The sequence below is a fragment of the Poecile atricapillus genome, chromosome 7 (genome assembly GCF_030490865.1).
Source record: "Poecile atricapillus isolate bPoeAtr1 chromosome 7, bPoeAtr1.hap1, whole genome shotgun sequence".
Lineage (NCBI taxonomy): Eukaryota > Metazoa > Chordata > Aves > Passeriformes > Paridae > Poecile > Poecile atricapillus.
In genome coordinates, this window is record NC_081255.1 from 32,893,024 (window position 1) to 32,920,877 (window position 27,854).

Sequence of the window (27,854 nt, forward strand, 5' to 3'; positions counted from 1 at the left end):
GCAGAGTTTTCATGCACCAGGATAAACATTTCCACCTTCCCATACCTACAGGAGAGCTCCAAAATCCTCATCTCACCCAAGAGCTGTGGTGAGGCTCATGTTCCCAAATCTGCCCCCTCCTTACCCAATTCCCTGTCACTCCTGGAGGGAAGGAACCATTTTCCCCTGCAACACTCGGATTTTAATCTTTGGGGGTTCAGGAGTGTTTGTCTGCTTTAGGTTTTGCTGAGTTTTTTCAGCTTGTCCAGCATTGGGAGAACATTTCAGTGCCACGTTGTATACACTGGATTTGGGAACAAATCCAGCATCAAAACCTCTCCAAGGCAAAATGGAGCAACTGCTCTTATTAATTTTCCTTTTAGAGGAACAGATTTTATCCTGAGTCAAAATTGTTGAGGCAAGGTTTAGATAGAGTGATAATATTTTATTAAATCACTGGAAAATGACTTTGGTGACCTCAAGTCTCAGCTGTTGTTGCTTCAAAGGCAGCTGGAGCTCGGGCTGGGAAGGACGGCCCCAAACACTGAAGAACTTTATAAATAGTCCCAATTTATTGCAGCCAGGATGCAACGAAGAGTAAATAACTTGGAAGATGTCTTATGGCACTGTAAACATGTGGAATAGGATGGATAGACTGAGTAAAGTTGGGAAAACTGCTGGAAGCTGCTTTTAACCTTCCATGGGAGATGAAAATTCCTCTTGGAATTTTTGGCAGAGTCCATCAGGGGTTTTTTCTGTTGTTGTTGTTTTTTTAAGTCTTAAGCTTCACATGCCCAAGGTTCACAAGGGAAGTTGTGATCCAATAGAAGGAATTCTTCTTTTTCCTTGCAGAAGTGAAGACTTTTACCAGTACAGTGAGCCCACAATTTGATTTTTAACAGTTAAGGAGAGCTGAGTTCGAAAAGACGTTGGCAAATATTTGTCCTCAACATTTCTTGTCCACCAGACTGGACAATCTGTTCACAACTCAATCCCACTGGGAATATTCCTCCTACATTGTGGAAAGCTGAGGTTTTTGGCAGCTGGAAAGGGAACTTCAGCTGCTCCCCACGTTTTTTAATTCACCTGGTTGGGATGTGGTGTTTTGGTCTTAAAACTCTTGTGGCTTTATGGCCTTTGCACTTCCCTCCAGAAACCCTAATGTTTTTATTTATCAGGACTGGGGTGACAAGAGAGAACCATGAGGGAATCAGGAGAGAGAAAATACACTCCACTTGAAATTTCGGCATTTGGATCTCATTTCAAAACGTTTCCTAACTGGGTTCATCTCCTGCGTCAGTGGAGGGCAAAGCCACCAATCCCTCCTGCAGGCTGGGGCCTCTGCCCACCCTCCTGCCTTGCTGTGGCACTTGGGGACACGATGGGGACACTTTGTGGGTTCAGAGAGGAACTCTGCAGCTGCAGATAACGTTGGCCTCGTGCTCAGATCCCTGCAGGCACCGAGGGGCCGGAGCTCCGCTGGGAGAAGGATGGCACCGATGGGATTTGGGGGAAGCCAAGGGTGGGAGTTTGTCCCATTAACCCCCTCCCCATCTGTGACACTTCTGGGGCCTCCCAAAAGCGTGTGCTTCTCCTTACACTGAACTGCTCCCAGAAAAGAGGAAGTTCCCCAAAAGCTTTCACTTTCCAAGTATTCAAGAGTGAGAAAAGGCCTCAAGTCTGTATTGATGAGCAGCTCTCGCTTTTCCCTCTGTACCCAGCACTGCTGAGGCCACACCCCAAATCCTGGGGTCACTTTTGGGACCCTCATGGCATGAAGGACATGGAGGGGCTGGAGCATGTCCAGGGCAGGGAACGGAGCTGGGAAGGGTTTGGAGCCCCAGGAGGGGCTGAGGGAGCCGGGAAGGGGCTGGAGAATCCCTGAGGGAGCTGGGAAGGGGCTGGAGAATCCCTGAGGGAGTTGGGAAGGGGCTGGAGAATCCCTGAGGGAGCTGGGAAGGGTCTGGAGAATCCCTGAGGGAGCTGGGAAGGGGCTGGAGAATCCCTGAGGGAGCTGGGAAAGCTCAGCCTGGAGCAAAGGAGGCTCAGGGGGAATTTCTGGCTCTGCACAAGTCCCTGGCAGGAGGGGACAGCCGGGGGGATTTGGGATCTGCTCCCAGGAACAGGGACAGGAGGAGAGGGAACGGCCTCAGACTGGGCCAGGGGAGGTTTAGATTGGATATTTGGGAAAATTCTTTCCTGGAAAGAGTTGTCCAGCCCTGGCACAGCTGCCCAGGAGTCACCATCTCTGGAGGGATTTAAAATCCCTGTGGATGTGGCACGTGGGGACATGGTCAGTGGTGGCCTTGGCATAGCTGGGAATGGTTGGACTGGATGGTCTGAGAGGGATTTTCCAACCCAAACAATTGTGTGAGAAAAAGAGAGCACGGAATGTCAGTAAGTGGGAAAAAGCCTCCAAAAAGGGGCTGTGAAGTCACCTCTGCAGTGAGAGATTCCGTGTGTTCCATCACCTTACAGGGCTGCAAAAGGAACAGATGGCAGAACCTACCAAAAATGCAGTTGTTGCAAAATGCTGGCACTGGAAAGGAGCTGCATTTCAGGACATTTGGAGCATTCCAAGTGCCAGAGGAGCAACACGAGGCCAGGCCTTGGAGGGACTGGCAGCAGCTCAGGTCTTGTGAGGAAATGTCCCCTCAGCTCCTGCTGGAGTGCCACCAGCACCAAACACGGGCTGGGACTGAAAAACTGAAACTTCTCTTGTCCCTCACTTCCCAGTTCTGTGTCAGCAATGATTTCACCCCAGCAAACACGAGCAAAGCACCGCTGTAATTTACGGGTTGGGCTTATGCAACCCCCAAATATAAACTGAAATGTGAGATGGTTGAAGACACATCCTGAAGTGTTCCAGGAGCTCAGAGCCCAAAATTGCAGGAGTGTTTCCATAAGTGCCCATGTGCCTGGGCTGTAGCAGGAAGGTGATGGAAGTCAGCCACTGTGGATGGGGTTTAGGAGCGTTCCTGGCAGGGGGAGTTGCTCTGCTGATGTCAGTGGGGCGCTCACGTTGGGTTCAGGGAAAGAACAACTCATGGGGCATCTAAACTTGTGTTTACTGTTTGTGGGAGTTGCTGTAGCAACAGCAGATAGCACCCAGGGAGAGAATTCCAGGGCACTTCATCCCTGTCCTCTGCTCTGGAGCCGGGCTGGGAGAGCTGGGGGTCACCAGCCTGGACAGGAGAAGCCTCTTGGGAGCCTCTTCCAAGGCTTAAAGAGCTCTGAGAGAGCTGGAGAGGGACTTGGGACAAAGGATGGAGGGACAGGACACAGGGAATGGCTTCCATTAGAGAATGAATTAGATGGGATATTGGGAAGGAATTGTTCCCTGTGAGAGTGGGAAGGCCCTGGAATGGCTTTCCCAGAGAAGCTGTGGCTGCCCTTGGATCCTTGGGAATGTCCCAGGCCAGGCTGGATGGGCTTGGAGCAGCCTGGGACAGTGGGAGTTCCACCCTGCCCGTGGGTGGAACTGGATGGGCTTTAAGGTCCCTTCCAACCCAAACCATTCCCTGGTATCCACGAATATTAAATATGAAGAAAGCCAGAAAATATTTGTTATTTTAAGATCATTCCCACACAAAGTTTTTAGATTGGTGGAAGAGCAACTCCTAATGGAATCTATATCTGGCTGTTATTTTGGGGTAGCTGTGGATCTTAAAATATTTCACGGGGGACTTGGAGAGTGTATTTTAATTTCACATGCTGGTTTAAAAGCAAATTTAGCTTTAGGAGTGGGACTGTAGCCTCTGCTTTCACAATTTATTTGTAAATAACCCCAAGTTGATCACAGAGAGTTTGTGCAGTTGCACACAGCCAGTGCTTCGATAAGAGTTGGGGTTTCCGGGGTGATGGGTTCAAAGTGCGTCACTTGGTGGCTTTAGGGACAGCTCTGGGTTTCTAAGAAGGGTTGAGTTGGTCTCTCTTCCTGCTGTGGGCAAGGACAGGGACTGTTCTGTGCCATTCCGTGAAATGAGCGGGAATGTGGAGCCCGAGCAGAGGGAGCCACGGCGTGGGAATGATCTTAAAATAACAAATATTTTCTGGCTTTCTTCATATTTAACATTTGTGGATACCAGGGAATGGTTTGGGTTGGAAGGGACCTTAAAGCCCATCCAGCTCCACTCCATCCAGTGGAACTTCCACTGTCCCAGGCTGCTCCAACCCCATCCAGCCTGGCCTGGGACATTCCCAAGGATCCAAGGGCAGCCACAGCTGCTCTGGGAAAGCCATTCCAGGGCCTTCCCACTCTCACAGGGAACAATTCCTTCCCGATATCCCATCTAATTCCATTCTCTAATGGAAGCCATTCCCTGTGCCCTGTCCCTCCATCCCTTGTCCCCGTGATGCTCCTCCTGCCCGAGCAGAGGGAGCAGAGCTCAGCAGCAGGTTCAGAAATGAGTGCCCGGTGAGCACGAGGAGCCTCACACCCATCAGGTGAAACCCAGAGCTTCACCAGGCTGCTCTTCAGAGAAAATGATACAAAAAATGAGATTGGGATGAGTCAAAAGCCAAAAGTATCGAGATGAGCTGCACGGGGAGGCAGGTGCTGCACCTCGCTGGGTGCCAAGGCCAGAGGGAGCTGAGGGCAGGAAAAAAGCAAATTCTGAGAGAAAATGTGAAAGGTGCTTCTTAAAATCCACTTCTGCACTGGGCCAGCAGCAGAATCACCGTTTTCCCCTTCAAATGCTCCTGTTTGCTCTATTGCTTTGTTGTGTCCTTGCCATTGGAATGCCTGGAGGTATCTTCAGTGATCACTTTGGAAATATCCCAGTTGGAATGGTGGATGCGTTGGGATCTCAGAGGTTTTGGTGCAGAGGCTGAGGCCGGTGACAGCGCTCGTGTTTTACACCAGGGAATCGCGCAGGGATCCCCGCTGCTCCCAGGATTCCTCCAGGAAAACTCCCGGGAGCCAAGCGCGGAGGCAGAAAGCGAGGGAAGGAGAGTCCTGATGCACCCTGCTAAAAATTGCTGAGAACATTGGGAATGTGTAAAATATTCCCTCTTTATTTAGCTCATCTTCTGAAACCCAAAAATAAATATAAAATGCTTACAGCCAAACCCTCAAAGCCCTCAAGTTTCCTAATTCACCTCGATATCCTTAATATGTAATAGCTTTTTTTTATTATTACATAAAACTCGTAATTATTTTTAAGTTTTATTACATAAAATTTTATTATTTTATTTGTTAAGTTTCCTATATATCTGTAAATATATATAAAAATATAAATATAAAAATAAAAATATAAAAATATAAAAATAAAAATATAAAAATATAAAAATAAAAATAAATAAAAATATAAAAATGTAAAATATAAAAATATAAATATATAAATATATAAAAATATATAAATATATAAATATATATAAATATATAAATATATAAATATAAATATAAATATATAAATATAAAGATAAATATAAAAATAAAAATATATAAATACAAACATAAACATAAATATAAATATAAATATAAATATAAATATATAAATATATAAATATACATATATAAATATATAAATATATATAAATATATATAAATATATATAAATATATAAATATAAATAATTTATTTATTAAGTTTTAATCACATAAAACTCAGATTGGAGAGTAAAGGAATATCCTGACTGTCAGCTCTGGGGAATGTGAGTGGTTCAATACCAAGAGCAGATTTCTGTTCTTGGCCCTGCATTCCCTGCTGGCTCTTTCCGAGGTGAGGGTTGCAAGTGAAGTGACAGTGGCAGCGGGTCCTGCAGACCTGGGCAAGGCTGGAAATCCCCCAAAAGGCTAAAATTAGGGTCTGGTGTCAGAGTCTCTGTGAACCTGTTCCTTCTCCTCCTCCAGGAATGCACACATGCCCTGGCTGCGCTTCCTGAGGAGTCTCAGAGCAGGAGAACACAGGACAGGAACACAGGATTTGATTTAAACACACGGGTTTTAGTTTGGCTGAAGTGGGATTTTATTTTGTTTTATTTTATTTTATTTTATTTTATTTTATTTTATTTTATTTTATTTTATTTTATTTTATTTTATTTTATTTTATTTTATTTTATTTTATTTTATTTTATTTTATTTTAATTTTTTTTTTATTTTATTTTATTTTATTTTTTATTTTTTATTTTTCATTTATTTTATCTATCCCTAAATTTATTTTACCTGTGCTGGTTTTATCAATCCCAACATTTTTTTCAACAAGTTGTTTGAGCCCTTTTGGGTTTTATTTTTTATTTTTTTTAATTATTTATTTATTTATTTATTTATTTATTTATTTATTTATTTATTCTACTTATTCTACTTAGTCTACTTATTTATTTATTTATATTCTTTATTTGTTTATTAATTTATTATTTTATTTATTTATTTATTCTTTTATTTTCCCATTTACATGATAAAATAGTTGAGAGGGAATACTCACAGGTAGAAAGGAAAATACACTGAGCTTTGTGTGATTTTGGCTGTTGGTTTTGCAGCTTTTTTGGTTATGCAGCAATGAGAGAACTTTCAATGTTTGGAGCTCTGTCAGCACAGAAAGAAAAACCCCATTAATTCCCAATGCCACAAAGATTTGGGTTTGCCAAGTCTTTCCAAAATATCTGTGCCAGGTTTGTCTCTGAATTCCCTTTGGCAGCGTTTATTTGCTGTTTGTTCTTTATTTGCTGATAATTCTCAATTATTGAGTGGAAGGTGCTGCTTTATTGATGTGGCGAGTGACAGGGAGGAGGGACAGCAGCACCGGGTGCAGCTCCTTCCCCTGGGGACACTGGGACACCACGAGGGACACGAGGGACACCACGAGGGACACGAGGGACATGAGGAACATGAGGGACACGAGGGACATGAAGGACACGAGGGACATGAGGGACATGAGGGACACCAGGGACATGAGGGATACAAAGGACACGAGGGACAAGAAGGACACGAGGGACACAAAGGACACGAGGGACATGAGGGACACGAGGGACATGAGGGATACGAGGGACACCAGGGACATGAGGGATACGAAGGACACGAGGGGACACAAGGGACATGAGGGACATGAGGGACATGAAGGACATGAGGTGGGGCGGACAGGCAGACACATCTGGAGCTCCAGCTGAGCTCCCATCAATGACAGAGAGGAGGGACAGCAGCACCGAGTGCAGCTCCTTCCCCTGGGGACACTGGGACACTGTAAGGGACACCATGAGGCACACAAGGTGGGGAGGACAGGGGGACACACCTGGAGCTCCAGCTCAGCTCCCGAGTGTGTCTGAGCAATCCTGGCCTGTGCTGTCACTGGTACCTGCCCGTAGAAACGCTGAATCCATTAGCTGTGACAGATTTATGGGATGAGCATGTGTTACCGGGATTATGAGGAGCACTTACATTCACGGGGAGATTTTATGATTCACTGGATCCTCTTGTGGAAACCTTAACTTTTACACCAGAGCTGGTCGGGTGTCCTGCTGGCAGGGTCAGGGGGCTGAGCACGGTGGGAGCAGGGACGGTGGGTTTGGGGTGCAGGGCCTGCTGGGGAGCACTGGGGTGTGGGGCTGATGGGGACAGAGCTGGGGAGCCAGGAGTGACACGGAGTGGGGCCAGGAGTGACAGGGAGCGGGGCCAGGGGTGACAGGGAGTGGGGCCAGGAGTGGGGAGCAAGGTCAGGAGTGGGGAGCAGAGCCAGGATTGGGGAACAGGGCCAGGAGTGGGGAACAGGGTCAGGAATGGGGAGCAGGGATGCAGGGATGGAGAGCAGAATCAGGAATGGGGAGCAGGGTCAGGAATGGGGAGCAGGGATGCAGGGATGGAGAGCAGAATCAGGAATGGGGAGCAGGATCAGGAATGGGGAGCAGGGATGCAGGGATGGAGAGCAGAATCAGGAACGGGGAGCAGGGATGCAGGGATGGGGAATGGGACCAGGCAGGGCTGGGGAGCAGAGCTGGTGGCGAGTGGGAGTTGCTGGGGTTAAGGAGCAGGGCTGGAGGGTTGGGGAGCAGAGCTGATGGATGTGGGGAGCAGAAGTGTTGGGGAGCAGAAGCTAGTAGGGTTGGGGAGCAGGGTTGGAGGGGAGCAGGGATGTTTGGGTTCAGGGCTGTTGGGGTTCAGGGATGTTGAGGAGCAGGGGTATTTGTTTTCAGGCTGTTTCGGTTCAGGGCTGTTTGAGTCCAGGGCTGTTTGGGTTCAGGGCTGTTGGGGTTCAGGGCTGTTTCGGTTCAGGGCTGTTTGAGTCCAGGGCTGTTGGGGTTCACGGCTGTTGGGGTTCACGGCTGTCGGGGAGCAGGCTCTGGCTGCTTTGGGGAGCGGGGCTGGCGCAGGAGCAGCATCCCGAGAGCGGCGGGGGAGGCCGATCCCGCAGCAGCCGGGGCGGGGTGGCCGCGATGACGCTCCCCGAGCCCAGCCCTGCCCGGCCCTGCCCTGCCCGTGGGGCTCTCGGTTCCCCCCGAGCGACGGGGGCCGGGCCGGGCCGGGCCGGGGCCGGCGGCGGGCGGGGACTCGCTGGCGGCGGCCGGGGCAGCGCAGCGGCGGCCGCGTGATGAGGGAGCGGAGCGGCACCTCCGGCAGCGCTGGCGGCGGCTCGGGCGGCCCCGCCATGGACAGGCAGCGCCAGCCCGACTACATGTCCGTGTGCCTCTTCGCAGAGGAACCCTACCAGAAGCTGGCCATGGAGACGCTGGAGGAGCTCGACTGGTGCCTGGATCAGCTGGAGACCATCCAAACCTACCGCTCCGTCAGCGAGATGGCATCCAACAAGGTGAGCACACGTGCGGCGCCGGGATGCGGAGCGGGGATGAGGAGCGGGGATGCGGAGCGGGGATGCGGGACGGGGATTCGGGACGGGAATGCTGGACGGGAATGCGGGACGGGGATGAGGAGCGGGGATGAGGAGCGGGGATGAGGAGCGGGGATGCGGGACGGGGATGCGGGACGGGAGGCGCGGAGCTCCCAGCCTGATCCCGAGCCTTCCTCGCGTCCGTCCGGGACGGCAGATCCGAGTCAGATGTGGTGAAGGGAGCGCGTTTACCGCCGGAGACCCGCGGACGGTGGCGTGGAGAGAGCGATCCGGGATGGAGCAGGGAGAGCTCCGGGATGGAGCAGGGTGAGAACTCCGGGATGGAGCAGGGAGAGAGCTCCGGGATGGAGCAGGGAGAGCTCCGGGATGGAGCAGGGAGAGCTCCGGGATGGAGCAGGGAACACCATCCGGGATAGTCTGGGGAGCGCGATCCGGGACATCGGGGAGAGTCCGATCGCTGCGGCAGGCTCATTTCCGAAAATTAAAGACATTTCAATTAGCGCCGGTCCCTTGGAGCCGATATGAGCAGGAACACTGTGCAAACGCCCGCATTTAGCAAATCATCACGCCAGAAGTCAATTAACTTCATTGCTTAATAATAATAACGGCGAACTGTAAACATTGTGGGTCCGGTATTTTACGGCTGTTTTGGCTTTCCGTGACGTTTTAATTTGGTTTTTAATGCGCTGGGCTGGCACCGCTTGGCAGCACACGGTGAGGGTGGGCAGGCAGGGATGGTGACAGGGAATCAGCTCCGGGGGCCGCTGCTCTGCGGAGCTTTCCGTGGGAGCCAGAGGGGAGCTGTGAGTTTCTCTGCACAGAATAAAGCGCTGAAGTAAAGCAGGAAAAGTCCGTGGTGTTGAAAGTGAGGGAAGCAGGAGGAGAGCAGAGTGCCAAGAGTATCCTGACAGGCAGCAGAGAGCGAAACGCGAGTTGTGAGCGCCTGTGTGCAACTTTTGGGAGTTGGTGCTCCCGTCCAGCATCTCCCGGAGCCCGCCCGTCCCTCTCGGCTCTCCCCGTCCGGGCACAGCTCTGGGCACAGCCCCGGTACAGCCCCGGGCACAGCTCCGGGGACAGCTCCGGTAACAGCTCCGGGCACAGCTACGGGCACAGCCCCGGTACAGCTCCGGGAACAGCTACGGGCACAGCTCCGGTACAGCTCCGGGAACAGCTACGGGCACAGCTCCGGGCACAGCTCCGGTAACAGCCCCGGGCACAGCTCCGGGCACAGCTCCGGGCACAGCTCCGGGCACAGCTCCGGTAACAGCTCCGGGCACAGCTCCGGGAACAGCTCCGGGTACAGCTCCGGGCACAGCTCCGGGCACAGACCCAGCACAGCTCGGGCACAGCTGCGGGCACAGCTCCGGGCACAGCCCCGGTACAGCCCCGGGCACAGCCCCGGGCACAGCTCCGGGCACAGCTCCGGGCACAGCTCAGGGAACAGCTCCGGGCACAGCTCCGGGCACAGCCCCGGGCACAGACCCAGCACAGCTCCGGGCACAGCTCCGGGCACAGCTCAGGGAACAGCTCCGGGCACAGCTCCGGGCACAGCTCTGGACACAGACCCAGCACAGCTCCGGGCACAGACCCAGCACAGCTCCGGCACAGCTCCGGGCACAGACCCAGCACAGCTCCGGGCACAGCCCCGGGCACAGCTCAGGGAACAGCTCCGGGCACAGCTCCGGGTACAGCTCCGGGCACAGACCCAGCACAGCTCCGGGCACAGCTCCGGGCACAGCTCCGGGTACAGCTCCGGGCACAGCTCCGGGCACAGCTCCGGGCACAGACCCAGCACAGCTCGGGCACAGCTCCGGGCACAGCTCGGGCACTCAGAACAAGCCTGGCAGCTCCCAGCCCGCACCTGCCCCTTCCAGGGCTCCCAGACAGAGCTTCCAGCCCCGCTGTGCCCCCTGGAACTGTCACAAATTCCCGTCGCATCCACGTCCTTGTCCAGTTCCATTGTTTTAAACCCAGTTTTGCCCGCCGATGTTGTTGTTTTTATGGTTTGTTGTTTTGTTTTCTTTTTTTTTTTTTTTTTTTTGCCTAATTGGAAATTACTACAATCAGAAATGCTGAATCAGAAACTGAATTTATGGGAAAAAGTTGAGCAAAGAAATCCCGTGTTGTTTCAGCTTCCTCTTCTGGTAGTGATTACCATGATGTGCAGGGGCAAAGGAAGCAGTAAAAGTTTTATAGACCGAGTTTTCAAGAAAGAAATATTATTTTTTTCGTTTGAATTTGTGTTGAGGGAACTCTGGATGAAAGTTGAGAAGGGCTCAGGCTGCACCTCCACTGTGAACAGGACGCCCTTCAATTTGAGGTTACTTTTTTTTAAAATGGTTTTTTTTTAGCTGAGTGACAAATCTGGCCTCGTGAAGGTGAAACTAAATTGCTTTTGTAGCACTTTAAAGTTGCGATTACTCGGGGTGCAGATGGCTGGCAGCTGGCTGGAGCAAAAGCTTCCTGAAACTTTGTTCTTTCATAACCCGTTTGTGAAATGTCTGCACTTTTTTTGGTCAACTTCCAGTTTCACAGTTTTCAGCTGTGAAAGAGAAGCATAAAATGGCCTCACACCTCGCTCGCCTTTGCTCTGGAGCTGTAAATATTGCCATGTTTTGGGTTGGAAAGTTTCGTTTCGATGCCTGATGGTTGGGGGGATTCGTGGCTTATTTTTTTCGAGGGGGTTTTGATGGCAGACGGAGCCTCCTGGCAGTGCTGGCTCCCTCCTGCATCTTTCTGCAGCCTCCCTTCCCCGCTCCGAGCATCCCGTCCCAGCTCCGAACCATCTCCATTTCTCACCGGTAAATAGCAAAGCCGGCAGATGTTTTGAAAACAGGATGCTCGGGCTGCGCGTTATTAAAGAAAAAAAAAAAAACACCAAAAAAAAAAACGGAAAGAGAAACAGTCTAGATAGGAAGAAAGCAAATGGGCTCGGCATGCTCCCAAGAGCAGCAGCAGAATAAACACTGACCTATCTTCCTGACCTCCGCTCTCGCCAGTTCCTGGCCCCGCGCCACCCAAGCCAAACTACGTCAGTTGAGCCTGATAGTAGGCATGGCACAGCTGTTGCAAGTGTGACTCGAATTTCCTGTCTCCTTCCTGACAGACGTAGTTTAGAAAATCCAGAGTTGCAACAACAGCGCGGAGAGAGGTGGAGAGGGAGCGCTCTCGGCATCCGTGAGCGCTGGGGGGATTCTGCGGCTACAAAAAAAAAAAAAAAAATCCATAAAAATCCCCCAAAAAAATAAAAGGAGGCAGCGGAGGGGGAAGAGCCATGCGGGACGGCAGCCGGGATTTGAGCTGATGGGGTTCGGAAGGCAGCGATTAAAACATGTGCGTATTTGCTCGTTAAGGCGGGGGTTAAGCGCAGGAGGAGCTCGGGAAGGAGCGGCTCGGCTGGAGGGGCTGTGCTCACACCGGGGACCCCGCACAGACCCCACGGACACGGGCAGAGAGGGGGAGCTCCGTTCCCCTTGGGGCTGGCACCGAGTCCTGATGCATTTCCAGTGCAAACCAGCCCAGGCTGTGTGCACAAATAACCCTGCACGTCTCATCTTTCTAATTTAGAGAGAAAGAGAAAAAAAAATAACCTGCAAAAATACCTGTTTGCAGCTGCCACGAAGGGAGTTTGTTTTTCCTAACACTGAATTTCCTAACTTCTTTTGCTGGGAGGTGATAGGGCCCTGCAGCTTTGCACTGAAACAAAATAACCTGGAAGGAGTTCTGCAGGCACTCGGGTAATGCCTGAGGGAGCAAACCACACTAATTTACATTATTGTTACATATATACTCCATTTTTCCTGCGTTTATCACCCTGCCCAGCTTCCAGCTCCATCAACTGCTGTGTCAGGAAGGATCGTGAGTCAGTGATGATAAAAAAGGGGGTATTTTCTGTCTTGGCATTAGGCAGCTGTCCTTAGCCTCACTTTGCTGCAGATGGGACCAGCTGAGTCCCCAATTCGGGATCTGGGGCAGGATTTGCTCAGTGCATCCCCTGGATCATGAGAAGGAGCAGGTTTTTCCCAGCTGAAATGCTGGCCTGGCCAGCTCCAGGTTTTTATGGGGCCATCCCATCATGAAACGGAGGGATGGAGAGCACGGATTGTTCTTCAGAGCTGCAGAGTGCGGGATGCAGCCCAAACAGAGATACCTGAGATACTCCAGGGAGCTGAGCAGCACCTCTGCCTCCCCTTCAACTCTACCTTTAGGCTAATTCAGAGATTCCTGCAGTCCACGGAGAGCAGAATTTGTCATCTCTGGGGTACTCAAAGTGTAAATAGAGTGTGAGTGGTGTCCTCTCACGACTTTACAAACTCTCTTGTCCCTACCCAAGCTGATACTTGGAGGACTCTTCCTTGCGAATCCTTAAACTGTGATTGCAGCTCTTAAAGATGTTTCTGTTATTCCCAAGCTCTGGATAACTCCAGCACAACCTCTCCGCTCTCCTCTCTCCCCTGCGAGCCGCAAGACAAACACAACCCCTCGCGTTTTCTTGGATTTCAAAGGGCGCTTGGGTCCGAGAAGCGGAGGTTTAAGCTTTAAGGTTTAAGGGTGCTTAAACAAACATCTGGCCACGAATGTAAACCGCTGGAGGTGGCGGCCGAGTGCCAGCGGTGGATGTGCCGTGCCCGCAGCCCCCAGCCCCATCCCCTCGCTACGTGATGTTTCCCTTAAGCGGTGCCGAGCTGTTTAGTCTTCCCCCGGCTTTGCGCTGCCACTTCCTTTGTTTAATCGCCGCACAAAGAGAGGTTTGTTCGCCTCGGCGGAACAAAGACACTTCCACGTCTCCTGTTTTTCCGAGGCGGGATGAATCACTGAGCTCCGCCGCTATTGCCGGGGATTTGCGTTGGGGAAGCGGCGCTCGGAGCGCCCCGGCGGGGCCGGCCGCGCTCCGCACCCCCCGCACCCCGCTCCGCTTTGACGTCTCTCTTTAACCATTCCCTGCCCGAGCAGGACCCCGAGCCGGAGACATGCTCCAGGAGGTAGGAGCTGGGTTTTTTTGGCTCGTTTTCGGGATATTCCAGCAGCTGGGGGTTATCTGGTGGTGTCCGCGGTGAGGATGTCCTTGCGCTAAAGGACGGGGCGCTGCGGGAGCGGGGTTTGCTCGGAGGGGTGAGCGGGAGCTTCCAGGGAAAGCCGCTGGATGGGGAGGGAACAGCTCTGGGTGCTGGCTCTGAGCCAGGCTGGAAACCCCTCGGGATTTGGGGAGCTGGGTCCCAGTCAGCTCCTGTCATCATAAATGGACTTTTTGCCCGTGTGCTCCTCCTCCAGTACTCGTTCCCCTCTGAGCAAATCATTCCGGGGTTGTCAAACATGCCCTAAAAGCGGGGTGGAATGTTGGAGCCAGAGATATTTTATAATGTAATGTTTTGTCCTTGTGAGTCCTCTGGGCTGTCTGTGCAGATATCTTGGTTAAACTGCTGCAGTATTTTAACTGGAATATCGGAAATATTGGATATTTTAACTGGAATATCGGAAATATTGGATATTTTAATTGGAATATTGGAAATACTGGTTACTTAATTGGAATATTGGAAAGTGGCAGCATTGGCTGTGGGATGTGTGGGGACAGGAGATGGTGTCACCATCTGGGACACCCTCCTGGAGCAAAGGGATTTTCAGTGCTGGATGCTTTCCCATCTTCTGGGATGTTGTGGGAAAAGCCCATCCAAGGGGGATCCCTTGGCCACTGCTGGTAGAGAGATCAAGGCTTTGGCCGTAGAATTTTGGTTCAAATCCTCCTCCCCAGGAGCGTTTTGGGGAGCTGTCACCCATCCTCGGGCCCACAACGGTGCCCAGGACCTTCCAGCGTGCCCTTTCACCAATTCTGGCTTTCCTGGGGAGTGATGGGGTTTTAAAAGTTCTGCATTCTCAGACTTTTACGTTATAACACGTCAGGGTGGGGCTTAAATAAATAATAGCTCAAAGGCAGGTTCAAAATGAATCATGAGCTGAGGGCAGCACTGGAGAGTGACTAAATGTGGGGAGCAGGGACCTCTCTGCAGTGGAGGGTCCTGGTGACATCACTCGGGATGAAGGAGCTGAAAAGGATTTCAGGTCAGTCCTAATCCTCATCCTGGTTTTGAGTGATTTCATGGACTCCAAACTCCTCGTTTTTATTCCCCAGTTGTGCTCCACGGGGCTGATCCAAATATTTGCATTAAGGGAAATTAATTGAGAGATGCTGAGTTATCAAAGGCAGGACAAGTCGTGGAGATGGTTTGGGATGGAGATTCACCCTCAGAGCTCTGAGAGGGAGAGATTCCCCCGATTAAAGCCTGGATTAAAGCAAACAAACCAGAAGTGCCTCACCTTGCTGCTGGTTTAGCACAGCTGGGCCAACGGCAGCAAAGGGATTCTGAGGAGCATTTGCCTATCTCTGCGTGAGAAGGAGTTTTCATTTCATTTTATCTCCATTAATTAGTGCCTCCTGTATGGGTTTGATGCTTGCATTGAGCTCATTTTCATTTTGGCAGGACCAGCTGCCACATTTTTTGAGGGGATGCTGAGCTACACCAACTTCTTCCCTTGATTTTCACTGCCCTCTTCCCAGGATTCCCTCTTTACCCCAAAACAAACTTCTGTCCATTCAAAGCTGCCAGAATCATCTTTATTTTTTAATTTTTTTTTCCAACATGGGCATTTTGGAAAAGTCTTCTCAGGGCACAAAGTTATTTGAATTTTCCAGAGCCTGTTCTCCTACTCAGGTAAAACCCCAGCTGGATTTGCCTAAATGATGACTGCAGAGCTTGATTCAAATTTAAATTAAATTCAAATTGCTGCTTCAGACGATTAACAAAATCCCATGTTTAATTGCACTGCTCTCTTGTTAAATGACAAAAGCTCAGTTAGTTGTTATTTTAGGGGTGTTTTTTCCTGATTGAGGATATAATCCAGGTTATCCCACCCCAAATTCCCAGCACATCCCAGCTCCCCGGAGGAGCAGAGAGGCTCTTTGGTTTGTGGGCTCTCCTGACGCAGTGGCTCAGCTTCCTCTGGCACCGAGGCTGTGGTTTGCAAGGGTGTGACTGACACAAGATTTGGGGCTGAGATCCGCAGCTCCTGCAGCGCTCTCTGCTCTCCGGGCCACAGATGTTGTCAGGGCTCTCTTTAATCAGCTTGGTGTCAACAAACGAGCTGCTGCAGGTTTGCATTTTGCGCTGCTGGTTCTCAGCAGCTCCCCTTGCTCCGTCTCCTTCTGCCCTCAACACATCCAGCATTCTTCCAGCTGGTGAAATTCTAAAAATGGCATTGCAGAACGAGTGTTCTGGCCTGTTTCTGCTTTTGTTTACTCGCCTCTCCTCAGAGGGAAGAGTAAAAGCAGTGCTGGGATGAGAAATTGGTGCAGACACCACCACGCTGCTCTGGGGAGTTATCCAGGCCTGGATGGGCCTTTTGTGTGGTTCTTCCTCCCAGCAGTGCAATTTGTGTTATAAAATGCACCTTCCAGAGGGGGACAGAGAGGAAATCCACATAAAACCCACCCAGATCAGCTGCAGACTCCAAATGTAGCTGCCAAAAGAATTGGGTAGGAGAGATCTTTTCTGGATATTGGAAAAGCATTTTGGGTGGAGCAGAAACCAACCTGAGCTTCCTCCAAACCTCCCTGCTGGGGTTTTTCCACCCAAGGAGACCAACAATCTGTCTTTTGTCCATCACACAGCAAGAAATAACTGTCCAGGACCAGGCTGGACAGGGCTTGCAGCAGCCTGGGGTGCTGGAGGGTGTGGAAGGGACGGAACACGATGGTTTTCCAGGTCCCTTCCAACCCAGATCTGTGTGGGCTTCTCTGAAACCCTAAACTCTGCCAATCCTGGTGTTCCACATCAATCCAGACCAATGGAAACCCGGCCCAAGGGCTTGGGCAGTGCGGGTGGAATATTGAGACTGGGATCCATGGCAGTGGTGTTGGGATTGGGATCCAGGAGAGGTGTTGGATGTTCCAGGACTGGGATCATGGATTGGGATCCAGGAGAGGTGGTGTTGGATGTTCCAGGGTTGGGATCCATGGGCAGTGGTGTTGGACTCTCCAGGACTGGGGTCTGGGTTGGTGTTGGACACTCCAGGACTGGGATCCAAGGTGGTGTTAGACTCTCCAGGATTTGGATCATGGATTTGGATCCATGGGCAGTGGTGTTGGACACTCCAGGATTTGGATCCATGGCCAGTGGTGTTGGACTCTCCAGGACAGGGATCTGGGATGGTGTTGGACACTCCAGGACAGGGATCTGGGATGGTGTTGGACACTCCAGGACAGGGATCTGGAATGGTGTTGGACTCTCCAGGACAGGGATCTGGGACGGTGTTGGACACTCCAGAACTGGGATCCGAGGTGGTGTTAGACTCTCCAGGATTTGGATCATGGATTTGGATCCATGGGCAGTGGTGCTGGACACTCCAGGACTGGGATCTGGGCTGGTGCTGGACACTCCAGGACAGGGATCTGGAATGGTGTTGGACACTCCAGGACTGGGATCTGGGCTGGTGTTGGACACTCCAGGACAGGGATCTGGGATGTGTTTGACACTCCAGGACAGGGATCTGGGATGTGTTGGACACTCCAGGACTGGGATCCATGGGCAGTGGTGTTGGACACTCCAGGACAGGGATCTGGGATGGTGTTGGGCACTCCAGGACAGGGATCTGGGCTGGTGTTGGACGCTCCAGGACAGGGATCTGGGATGTGTTGGACTCTCCAGGACAGGGATCTGGAATGGTGTTGGACACTCCAGGACAGGGATCTGGGATGTGTTGGACTCTCCAGGACAGGGATCTGGGATGTGTTGGACACTCCAGGACAGGGATCTGGGATGTGTTGGACTCTCCAGGACAGGGATCTGGAATGGTGTTGGACACTCCAGGACAGGGATCTGGGATGGTGTTGGACACTCCAGGACAGGGATCTGGGACGGTGTTGGACACTCCAGGACAGGGATCTGGGCTGGTGTTGGACACTCCAGGACAGGGATCTGGGATGTGTTTGACACTCCAGGACAGGGATCTGGGATGGTGTTGGACACTCCAGGACAGGGATCTGGGATGTGTTTGACACTCCAGGACAGGGATCTGGGATGTGTTGGACACTCCAGGACAGGGATCTGGGATGTGTTGGACACTCCAGGACAGGGATCTGGGATGTGTTGGACTCTCCAGGACAGGGATCTGGGCTGGTGTTGGACGCTCCAGGACAGGGATCTGGGATGTGTTGGACTCTCCAGGACAGGGATCTGGGCTGGTGTTGGACACTCCAGGACAGGGATCTGGGCTGGTGTTGGACACTCCAGGACCGGGCTGCAGGAGCAGGCAGGAGCAGATCCGGCCCCGCAGGGCACACGAGGATTTCTCCAGCCCCATCCCGGCCGGGCACACCTTGCCCACAAATGACACACACGGATTTTCAGGGAAGCTTTCCCCGCGAGCTGAGCCCTTCCCCGCGGCTGCCGAGGGGGATTTTCCTCCCTCGGCGCTGAGTAACACCCGGAATTCCCGGGAATGGAGCGAGCCAGGCTCGCTGTGGAGCAGCACAACCCCTCGGGCAGGCTCCTGCAGGGAGCTTCTCCTTTCCGCCATCGGGAGCGATTTGCATATTTCGAGTTCATTTGGCTGGAAATGAGCTGGAAATGCCCCAGTGCTGCAAACACTCAGCTCCAACTTCCAATTCATCACTTTTTTTTTTTTTTTTTAAAGCCCCAGCGTTGCGTAAATCCCGTCCCACCCAAGGGAGGTTCTGCCGCTCTCAGAAATGCTAAACTTCACTGTGCAGGGAGGAGGAAAAATCTGAATATTGTTCTGTCTACATCAGATAGATGTTCTCGCTTTCATGAGCAGCCACATGCTGATTTATGGCAACCTGCTATTTATTTATCAACATTTACATTGTGGATTTCTAAATTATTCTAATAACATCAGGCCAACAAGTTGGTCATGATGTTGCTCCTTTAAAGTCTTCCTTTGAACGTCTCTATAAATCAAGGCTGCTTTGATGTGAAATTGGAGATTTCATAAGGCTGTGTTTACTTTTGGGTTTCCAAAATCAGCTGAAGGGAAAACAAAAAACAAACAAACAAAAAAAAAAAAAAACCAAACCCAAAAAACAAATAGTACTTTGTATCTCATTAAAAAAAGAGTTTCTGGCGCATTAAACGCGATATTGTTTTAGGAAATTAAGAACTAGAAAGTGTTGCAAAAGAAATTTGATTTTTTTTTAATGACTGATAGTTGACTGCAACCATTTCACTTTTCTCCAGGCACTGAAATACGGCTGAAAACTTTCTCCTTTAGTGCCCTTTAGTGCGAAACAGGCTCGTGGTTCTTGGGTTTTTTTAAAATTTAAGCATTAAATGCACTTCCCATCATTCTCCATGGAGTACCTAGGAAGGAAAATCGATGGGAATTATGAAACAAATTTGTTTGCCACGGTCCTTTCTGTAAGTGATGTAACAGCAGGAAAACACAGATAAGCGGCGTTCCCGCTGTTCCAAACGCAGGAATTTTAACTCTTGACTTCCAGACTTCCCAAGAAATGCTCCACAATTCCAAACTCCAGGAGTGCAACGCAGGAATGAGATGGCAGGAGAAGGTTGGGCATAACAAATATTCCTTCAGTGGAGTGGCATTAATCCCATTTTTTGTTTAATTTGGAGCAGAGTGTGGCATCCATCCCCACCCCAGACAAAATTCCCCATTCTCTGTCTGAGCCCGCTGCCAGTGGATGGATGGATGGATGATGGATGGATGATGGATGGATGGATGGATGATGGATGGATGGATGGATGATGGATGGATGGATGATGGATGGATGGATGGATGGATGGATGGATGGATGATAGATGGATGGATGGATGGATGATAGATGGATGGATGGATGGATGGATGATGGATGGATGGATGATGGATGGATGGATGGATGGATGGATGGATGGATGATAGATGGATGGATGGATGGATGGATGGATGATGGATGGATGGATGATGGATGGATGGATGGATGGATGGATGGATGGATGGATGGATGATGGATGGATGATGGATGATGGATGATGGATGATGGATGGATGGATGGATGATGGATGGATGATGGATGATGGATGGATGATGGATGGATGGATGGATGGATGGATGGATGGATGGATGATGGATGGATGATGGATGATGGATGATGGATGATGGATGATGGATGGATGGATGGATGATGGATGGATGGATGGATGGATGGATGGATGGATGGATGGATGGATGGATGATGGATGGATGGATGATGGATGATGGATGGATGGATGGATGGATGGATGGATGGATGGATGGATGATGGATGGATGATGGATGGATGATTGATGGATGGATGGATGGATGGATGATGGATGATGGATGGATGATGGATGATGGATGGATGATGGATGATGGATGATGGATGGATGATGGATGATGGATGGATGATTGATGGATGGATGGATGGATGGATGATGGATGATGGATGGATGATGGATGATGGATGGATGATGGATGATGGATGATGGATGGATGATGGATGATGGATGGATGATGGATGATGGATGGATGGATGATGGATGATGGATGGATGGATGATGGATGATGGATGGATGGATGATGGATGGATGATGGATGGATGGATGATGGATGGATGATGGATGGATGATGGATGGATGATGGATGGATGGATGGATGGATGGATGGATGGATGGATGGATGATGGATGGATGGATGATGGATGGATGATGGATGATGGATGGATGGATGATGGATGGATGATGGATGGATGATTGATGGATGGATGGATGGATGGATGATGGATGATGGATGGATGATGGATGATGGATGGATGATGGATGATGGATGATGGATGGATGATGGATGATGGATGGATAGATGGATGGATGATGGATGGATGATGGATGGATGGATTTCCCTCATCCATCATTCCCAACGGGATTCGGGCAGGTGAGGGGTGGCTCTTCCCAGCTCTCAGAGCTGGGCATCCCGCGAATCCCAGGAAAAGAGCTGCTCCCTGCAGTCCCACTGAGGTGAGGTTTAATTGCCCCTCTGGACCTGCGCTAATTACCCAGCTAATTAAGCGCGAGTAACCCTCGGCCCAGAAGTGCTTTTGTTCTGGGGATTTCTGGGAGAGCCGGGGATGGGAGCTCTGTGTCAGAAGGGTGGGTCAGGAGCAGGGTTTATAAACACCGGAGATCTGCAGCGAGATTCCCCCATCAAAGCTGGGGCAGGATCCCTCTCCCTGCAGAGCCTCTCCAGGCCGGAGCATCCCAGCTGCTCTTTTATCTCCAGATCGCTCCTTCGATGACTCCCGGTTTTCAGCAGCCTCTTTGCATAAGGACTCCTGGCCTCGGGGAACCGCAGCTGGGCTAAATCCACTTCAAAGGATTTCCATCAGCAGCACATCCCTGCTCCCGTCTTTATTCTCCCTGTGATGCGCCAGGAACGCCTCTCCAAAGTCCTGAGGGAGCGGGAATGGCAGCAGGATTGTGTTAGTGGCTGGAGTCGGTGTGACACAGCCCGGGGCTCTGGGTGCTTCTTCCCGGCCCTCCTCAGGAGAGGACAGAATTGTCCTTTCCATAAGGAGCCAGAAAAGTGGGAATTTCCACATTAAACAGTCAGGGAGGTTTTCCCAGTCCCCATCAGGGTCACAGAATGGTTTGGGTTGGGAGAGACCTTAAAGCCCATCTCATCTCACCGTCCCAGGCTGCTCCAAGCCCCAGTGTCCAACCTTGGGCACTGCCAGGGATCCAGGGGCAGCCCCAGCTGCTCTGGGAATTCTATTCCAGGACCTGCCCACCCTGCCAGGGAACAATTCCTGTCCCAGATCCCATCCAGCCCTGCCCTCTGGCACTGGCAGCCATTCCCTGTGTCCTGTCCCTCCATCCCTTGTCCCCAGTCCCTCTCCAGCTCTCCTGGAGCCCCTTCAGGCCCTGCATAGTTGTGGTGAGGCCACCCTGAGCCCCCCAACGTGGTTGGGCTCCTAAATCTGTCAAATTTGATCATAAATTAGGCCAAATTTTCTTGCTCCACATAGAAATGAAGCACTTTTGGTCAGGATGGGGTGACAGGGCAGCTGCCAAGAGGCTCCAGGAGCTGCCAGCCCTTGGTGACAATGTCACCACCCTCCCAGGGCCCCTGACTGAGGATTTCCATGTCTGGAAACAGAGCTCAGCAAAGGAATAAAGGTGGGGAGAAGCCCTGAGCAGTGGGGGTTTGGTGTGGGACTGGGAGCGAATTTTCCCACTGGAAATCAAGGAAATTCCCACCCTCATGCATGGCTGGAGAGGAGCTGGGAGGGAAGCGTGATTCCCTGGAGCACAGGATGCATGGAATAGGGTCACTGCTGGTAATCAAAGCATGATTCAATGCTGGGGGACTTAATTTGGTGCAGATGAGTTCTGCAGTTGCTTCAGAGCAGGGAAAACAGGAAAGCCCCAGGCGATGCCGGCGCTGTTCCTCACACAAGGCTCCAGATGCTTCCAGACTCGCTGGGAACGTTGGATTTGGGAAATGGCACCTGGGCTTCATCTTTTTGGTGTTATCTGCACTCCTGCCAGCAGTTAAAGGCGCTCATGGCACGGTCCTGTGGCCACAATTTGGGCTGGAGGGAAGGGAGCGCTGAGCCCATTTCCCCATTTCCTCCTTTTCAAGGGAAACCCCCGGATTTGGGGTGAGCATCCCCTCCTCATCCTTACACTCCTAATTCCCATCTCTTAGTGAGCTTGTCAGCTCTAATTTCCTTTGGAAAGGGTGTGGGGATGATTATTAATTAGGAAATTAATGAAAATAATGCTGATGGGCACTACCGTAATTACCCGCCGGGCGTTACCGTAACCACACGCGGCGCTCCCCAAAGCCCCAATCCCTGGGTTTGCTCCAGTTGGAATTTTCTCCTCTCTCCCTGCAATCTGTTTGTTTTCCCTGTCGCTGCCGCACGGATTGAAGGTCGGGGTTGCTACAGGGGGGTTGCACATGGCATAAACCATTGATCCCTGCAGCCTGCTTGATCCCTGTGGTGCAATTCCCGGGAAACAGAGCAGCTCCAGAGCATCCAGACATCCAGGAAAAATCCCAGAACCCCGCCACGAGCAGTGCAACATCCAGGATGTTTTTGAAAGGGTTGGGGGGGTGTGTGATAAAGTGAGTCCTGCCACGGTGCCAGCACTTTTTAGGATGACAAATCCCAAGAAACTTTGCAAATGCTGTGGGAATTCCCACAGCTCCGGGAAGCTCAGCTGGGTTAGAGCCTCGCAGTCCTTTTGGCAGTGCTGGGATTCTGCTGCCCGTGGTTATAAAAGGCTGCAAAAGTGAGGGAGATAAAGGCTGCGGGGGGCAGATTCCCGCTTCCCCACGGGATCCGAGAATCCCGAGGGTTTTTCTCTGCTGCAGATGCCTGGGATGAACTTGTGCTGGTCACAACATCACTTTGTGCCTCTCTCTGTGGGGTAAAGCCCCTTCCACCGGGCTCACCCGGCTGCTTGTGAGGGAACCTGAGCGCGGTTCCTGCCGTCCTCCGCTGCCGGCGTTTCCCTGGCTCCCGGAGAAAGGCCTGGATGCAGGGAAATGCTGCAGCACACGCTGGGCTCCGGGGCTGTGGGAGGCTCACGTGTCCGGGCTGCTGCTTGCGGCTGCTGCAAAGACGTCACAGGGAGGAGAGATGGGGTCAGGGCTCCCCTCGCCTGCCAGCGCTCGCTCTGCCTCGCTCCCACCCCTGCTGCTCCTCACGCTCCTTCTCACACGTTCTGCTTGGCAGTTTCAGAAGGGATTTTGTCCCTCCTGCTGGAGGAGACCCTGTGGGACAAAATCTGTAGCCCAGCGCTGGGGGATGTGTTCCTGGGCAGACAGAGCCCCTCACATCCCAGCCATTCCTGTGTCCAGTGGGATGGCAACCTTCACATCCCTCTCCTGGCCGTGTCCCATGGGACACCAAACCAACCTTCACATCCCTCTCCTGGCCGTGTCCCATGGGATGGCAACCTTCACATCCCTCTCCTGGCCACATCCCATGGGACACCAAACCAACCTTCACATCCCTCTCCTGGCCGTGTCCCATGGGACACCAACCTTCACATCCCTCTCCTTCGTGGTTCCCATGAGACAGGATTTAAGCTGTTTGATTTACCCTGAATGTGAGGTCTCACTGTGTGATGGCTCCCAGTGCCAGAGGGCAGGGCTGGATGGGATCTTGGGATTGCAGGAATTGTTCCCTGGCAGGGTGGGCAGGCCCTGGGATAGAATTCCCAGAGCAGCTGGGGCTGTCCCTGGATCCCTGGCAGTGCCCAAGGCCAGGCTGGATGGGTTTGGAGCAGCCTGGGACAGTGGGAGCTGTCCCTGCCATGACTGGGGTGGGATGGGATGGGATTGAAGGCTCTTTCCAACCCAAACCATTCCAGAATTCCCAGTTTCTGTGGCACTGGCAGGTTGCTGTGGGAGGTGCTGTTGTCCCAGCAGGTCAGACCCCCCTTAGGTGCCATCAGCTTCCCACCTCTGCTAATCTTGAGTTCAGGAAGAGGAGAAGACAGGTCACAACCTCCTTTGCTCCAGGTGTCCAAAGGCCGAGCTGGAATCCCATCTGGATGTTCTGGAGCCGTGTCCTGCCCAGCCTGGGCTGTCAGAGGGAGCAGGGGCCGGGATTTTGGGCACGTGTCCCACAGCACGTGGGGCAGCCTCGTGCCATCTTCCCAGGAGAGCCTGGGAGCTGGGAAGGCAGCTGGAGACAGGAAAGGATTTCACAGCAAAGATGGCCTTTTTATTTTGGGAATTCTGGCCTCTGGCACGTGCTGTGTTCCCGGCACAGTCGCCAAGGACGTCCTGAGCAGCGGGAGAGCTGCACATCCCAGCGATCCCGTGCTGGGAGCACGGCACAGGGGGATTCTCTTTGGATTCTGTGTCAAGGACGGCTCCAGATTCCTCATAAAGGGATTGCTTGTCCGTTTGAAACAAAAAAACCCTGCAGAACTGATTAAATATTGAAATTTGGATGGTGAATCACAGAATGGCTGGGGTTGGGAAGGACCTTAAAGCTCATCTTGTTCCACCCCCTGCCTTGGGCAGGGACATTACGGATGCTTTCTTTTAAGAATGAATGTACGAATTCATGAATTGCAGTTAGAGATTTAAGGTGATTCTTTTTTTATACCTCTCATCTGAAGGATATTTCCCTTTGTAAAGGGACATTTTGCTGCCTTGCTGCATTTTTCCCTTTACCATGGAGGAGCAAAATCCCCCATCACAATCAAAACGTGAAAAACGCTTTTAAAAAACCCAGCTGGGAATATTTTGAAAGTCTCTATGAGGAATAGGATTAAAGCAGAGCAGGAACAGAGAGGAGACTGCTGCTTGCTTTCCCCTTATTTAAATATTCCCGCAGCTTCCTCCATTTTCATTTTTCCCATTAAACATGGCTGTGTTAGCAGAGCCGGCAAAAAAATCAGCATCACTTCCCTGATGGTCCTCCTGTGGAGAGGGGACCTCCTTCAGGAGCAGCAGCATCCCAAATTCCCCAGCGCTTCCAGGCACGCAGCTGGATCCGTGCGGATCAATTCCCGTTCCTTTGTGCATTCCCGGATCTCATCCCTCGCTCCCGGGCGAGCGCATCCACCCACGGGCGGAGGATGCGCTGCCAGCCTGGGATCAGCAGCTGCAGGATTTTGTGGCATCTCTGCCTCGGATGAACGCTGATTTTTTGGGATTGGGAAAGGATCCTCTCCCGTCGGAGCGGCGATTTCTCCGGGAGGATTTGTGCTGGCTTGCCAGGAGCTTTCCAAAATGCCTGAAGCCAATTATTTGTTATCTGTGTCTTGGGGTTACATTAAGGTGGGTTTAATTCCTGAAGGGTTATTAATTACTGAATTGTTAATGGCTGCTTTTTTATTAATTATTATTATTTTTGTGCTGGGATAAAGCCTCTGTGAGGAAAATATTCTTTAGAAGCGCCGATTTCTGTGTGTTTTGGCTAATCATGTGTGTAGTGTGCATGCAGAGTCCATGGATGTCATTTTTGGGGGGAATTCGATGATGCAGCAGTGAAAATGTTGGATTATAAAACCAGCAGGATCACAGCATAAATATTTAAGGGAATAATGCCTGAATCCCACATTTTTGCCGAATGATCTTCAGATTCAGGGCAGATTTCTCCTCTGGATATGCAGTTGTTTGTTTAATACAAAATGGAGCAAATGGAGAAAATCCAGAACAAAAGAAGGTTCAGGGGTGGGGAATCTCAAGCTGAGATAAAAAGCTGAGCTTTCAGAGACATTTACCTGAACCGTTCTCTCCTCGTTTGTGACAGTAACAATTAATGAGCATCTTTAGAGGAAATCAACTCCGGGGGCTGAAAAGAAATTATCCAGTCACGGTGATGCCGAGCAGGATGGAAATGAAACCATCTGTCGCCTCCATCCCAAATATCCGCGGAATTCTGCGGGCTGGGGGAGTCTCCCGCGCTAAGGCTGTGTGGATTTGGGACAGGATTCCATAAAAATGCCATTTTTCTCTGCTCTCCCCCTGGCAGTTCAAGAGGATGCTGAACAGGGAGCTCACACACCTGTCCGAGATGAGCCGCTCCGGCAACCAAGTGTCCGAGTACATTTCCAACACTTTCCTGGGTAAGGAATGCATCCCGAGATATTTATTTTTGCCTCAGGGAAGGGTTAAGAGCAGCCTGATTGCCCCCATTGACAGCTTCCCTCTTGGGGTTTTCGCTTTGGAGTGGCTGCGGGAAGGGGGGGAACGGTGTTTGGATAAATGTATCCACAGAGGAATTCCTTCCCCAGCCTCGGGATGTTCCTGGGAGGATTCCAGGGGATGTTTCTGGGAGGATTCCGTGGGGCTGGTGCTGGCTGCCTTATGCAATGCTGGGTTTTTGTGGTGACCTTATGGAAAGGACAAAGTCACGGAGAGCCGGCGCTGCCTCCTTCAGCTGCACCTTCCCCCCGGAGATGGGGCTCAGACTAAACCTAACCAAAATTTTATTCCTTACTTGGTGCAAATCTGCTCATTTTGCACCATAATTCAAGGAAAAAAAAAGGAATATTTTGCATTTCGTTCAATCTGTAGGAGCTCCGAGCTCCACGGACATGAATGAATCCTCTGTTCAATGTTTGCCAGGAGAAACGGGATTTTCTCAGGAAGCAGCTTCAGGATTTGTGACCATTTGCATCCCAAATGAGTGGCCTCATATTTATGGACATCCCTGAATCCAACAGCTCCAGAGGGTCTGTGGGTGCTGGGCATTGATGGCCCGGGGTTGGAACAGCCTGGAATGCATTCCCTGTGTGACACACAATTATTCCCATTAAGGATTTTAAAGTGATTCCAATATCCAGCTGCAACTGCTGCCTGCAATCCACAGCATTAATAATCCCTGGAAATTTGGAGCTGCTTTGTGGGAATACATTGATTTTACTGCTCAGCTGAAGCCAGAGCATGAATTCAAGCAGGGAATAGGTTTGATTGAGATTGGGATGCACAAAGGGGCAAATCCAGGGATTTGGCTGGTGGTCAGCTCCTCCCAGCTCCACGTGAGTGTGGAGTGGGAAATGCCAATGTGGCCACCAAAAATAAACCCCACAAACACTCAGGGCAGTGGAGCCTGAATCCCAGCAGGGGCTGATGAGCCAGAGCTGCTGCTGGGGTTGTTTTAGTCACAGAATTCCAGACTGGTTTGGGTTGGGAGGGACCATAAGGATCATCCCATTCCACCCCAGCCATGGCAGGGACAGCTCCCACTGCCCCAGGCTGCTCCAAACCCATCCAGCCTGGCCTTGGGCACTGCCAGGGATCCAGGGACAGCCCCAGCTGCTCTGGGAATTCTATTCCAGGGCCTGCCCACCCTGCCAGGGAACAATTCCTGCAATCCCAAGATCCCATCCAGCCCTGCCCTCTGGCACTGGCAGCCATTCCCTGTGTCCTGTCCCTCCATCCCTTGTCCCCAGTCCCTCTCCAGCTCTCCTGGAGCCCCTTCAGGCCCTGCAAGGGGCTCTGAGCTCTCCCTGGAGCTTCTCCTCTCCAGGTGAGCACCCCCAGCTCTCCCAGCCTGGCTCCAGAGGGGCTCCAGCCCTGGAGCAGCTCCGGGGCTCCT

General features: G+C 51.4%; 2 protein-coding genes across 6 annotated transcripts in view; one reads left to right on the plus strand and one right to left on the minus strand.

Annotated features, from left to right (window-relative positions):
• PDE4B (phosphodiesterase 4B) overlaps positions 1 to 27,854 on the plus strand; it is a 152,740-nt gene that overhangs the window by 114,048 nt on the left and 10,838 nt on the right. For 3 of the 5 annotated variants that reach the window (XM_058842626.1, XM_058842627.1, XM_058842628.1), the window contains 2 exons: positions 8,607 to 8,719; positions 26,286 to 26,379. In XM_058842626.1, the coding sequence (XP_058698609.1) occupies positions 8,607 to 8,719; positions 26,286 to 26,379 (207 nt within the window). Of the gene's footprint in view, positions 1 to 8,606; positions 8,720 to 11,863; positions 12,092 to 12,117; positions 13,741 to 26,285; positions 26,380 to 27,854 lie in introns of those variants that run through there. The other 2 variants (XM_058842629.1, XM_058842630.1) reach the window with 2 other exon arrangements.
• LOC131580898 (uncharacterized) lies at positions 13,747 to 19,519 on the minus strand. Its single transcript, XM_058842631.1, has 3 exons — positions 18,059 to 19,519; positions 17,234 to 17,274; positions 13,747 to 17,174 (listed from the first exon to the last, which is right to left on the minus strand). Exons 1-3 carry the CDS (start codon positions 18,419 to 18,421, stop codon positions 16,556 to 16,558), a joined length of 1,023 nt encoding a protein of 340 aa, XP_058698614.1. The 5' UTR covers positions 18,422 to 19,519; the 3' UTR covers positions 13,747 to 16,555.

What these genes read in the sequence shown, in the direction of transcription:
- LOC131580898 (XM_058842631.1), bottom strand. Translation starts at nt 18,421, where the DNA reads ATGAATTGGAAGTTGGAGCTGAGTGTTTGCAGCACTGGGGCATTTCCA. An exon ending in GCCGGATCTGCTCCTGCCTG is followed by an intron (nt 17,275 to 18,058) that starts CTCCTGCAGCCC and finishes AGTGTCAAACAC; the next exon opens with ATCCCAGATCCCTGTCCTGG. An exon ending in GTGTCCAACACCAGCCCAGA is followed by an intron (nt 17,175 to 17,233) that starts TCCCAGTCCTGG and finishes TGTCCAGCACCA; the next exon opens with GCCCAGATCCCAGTCCTGGA.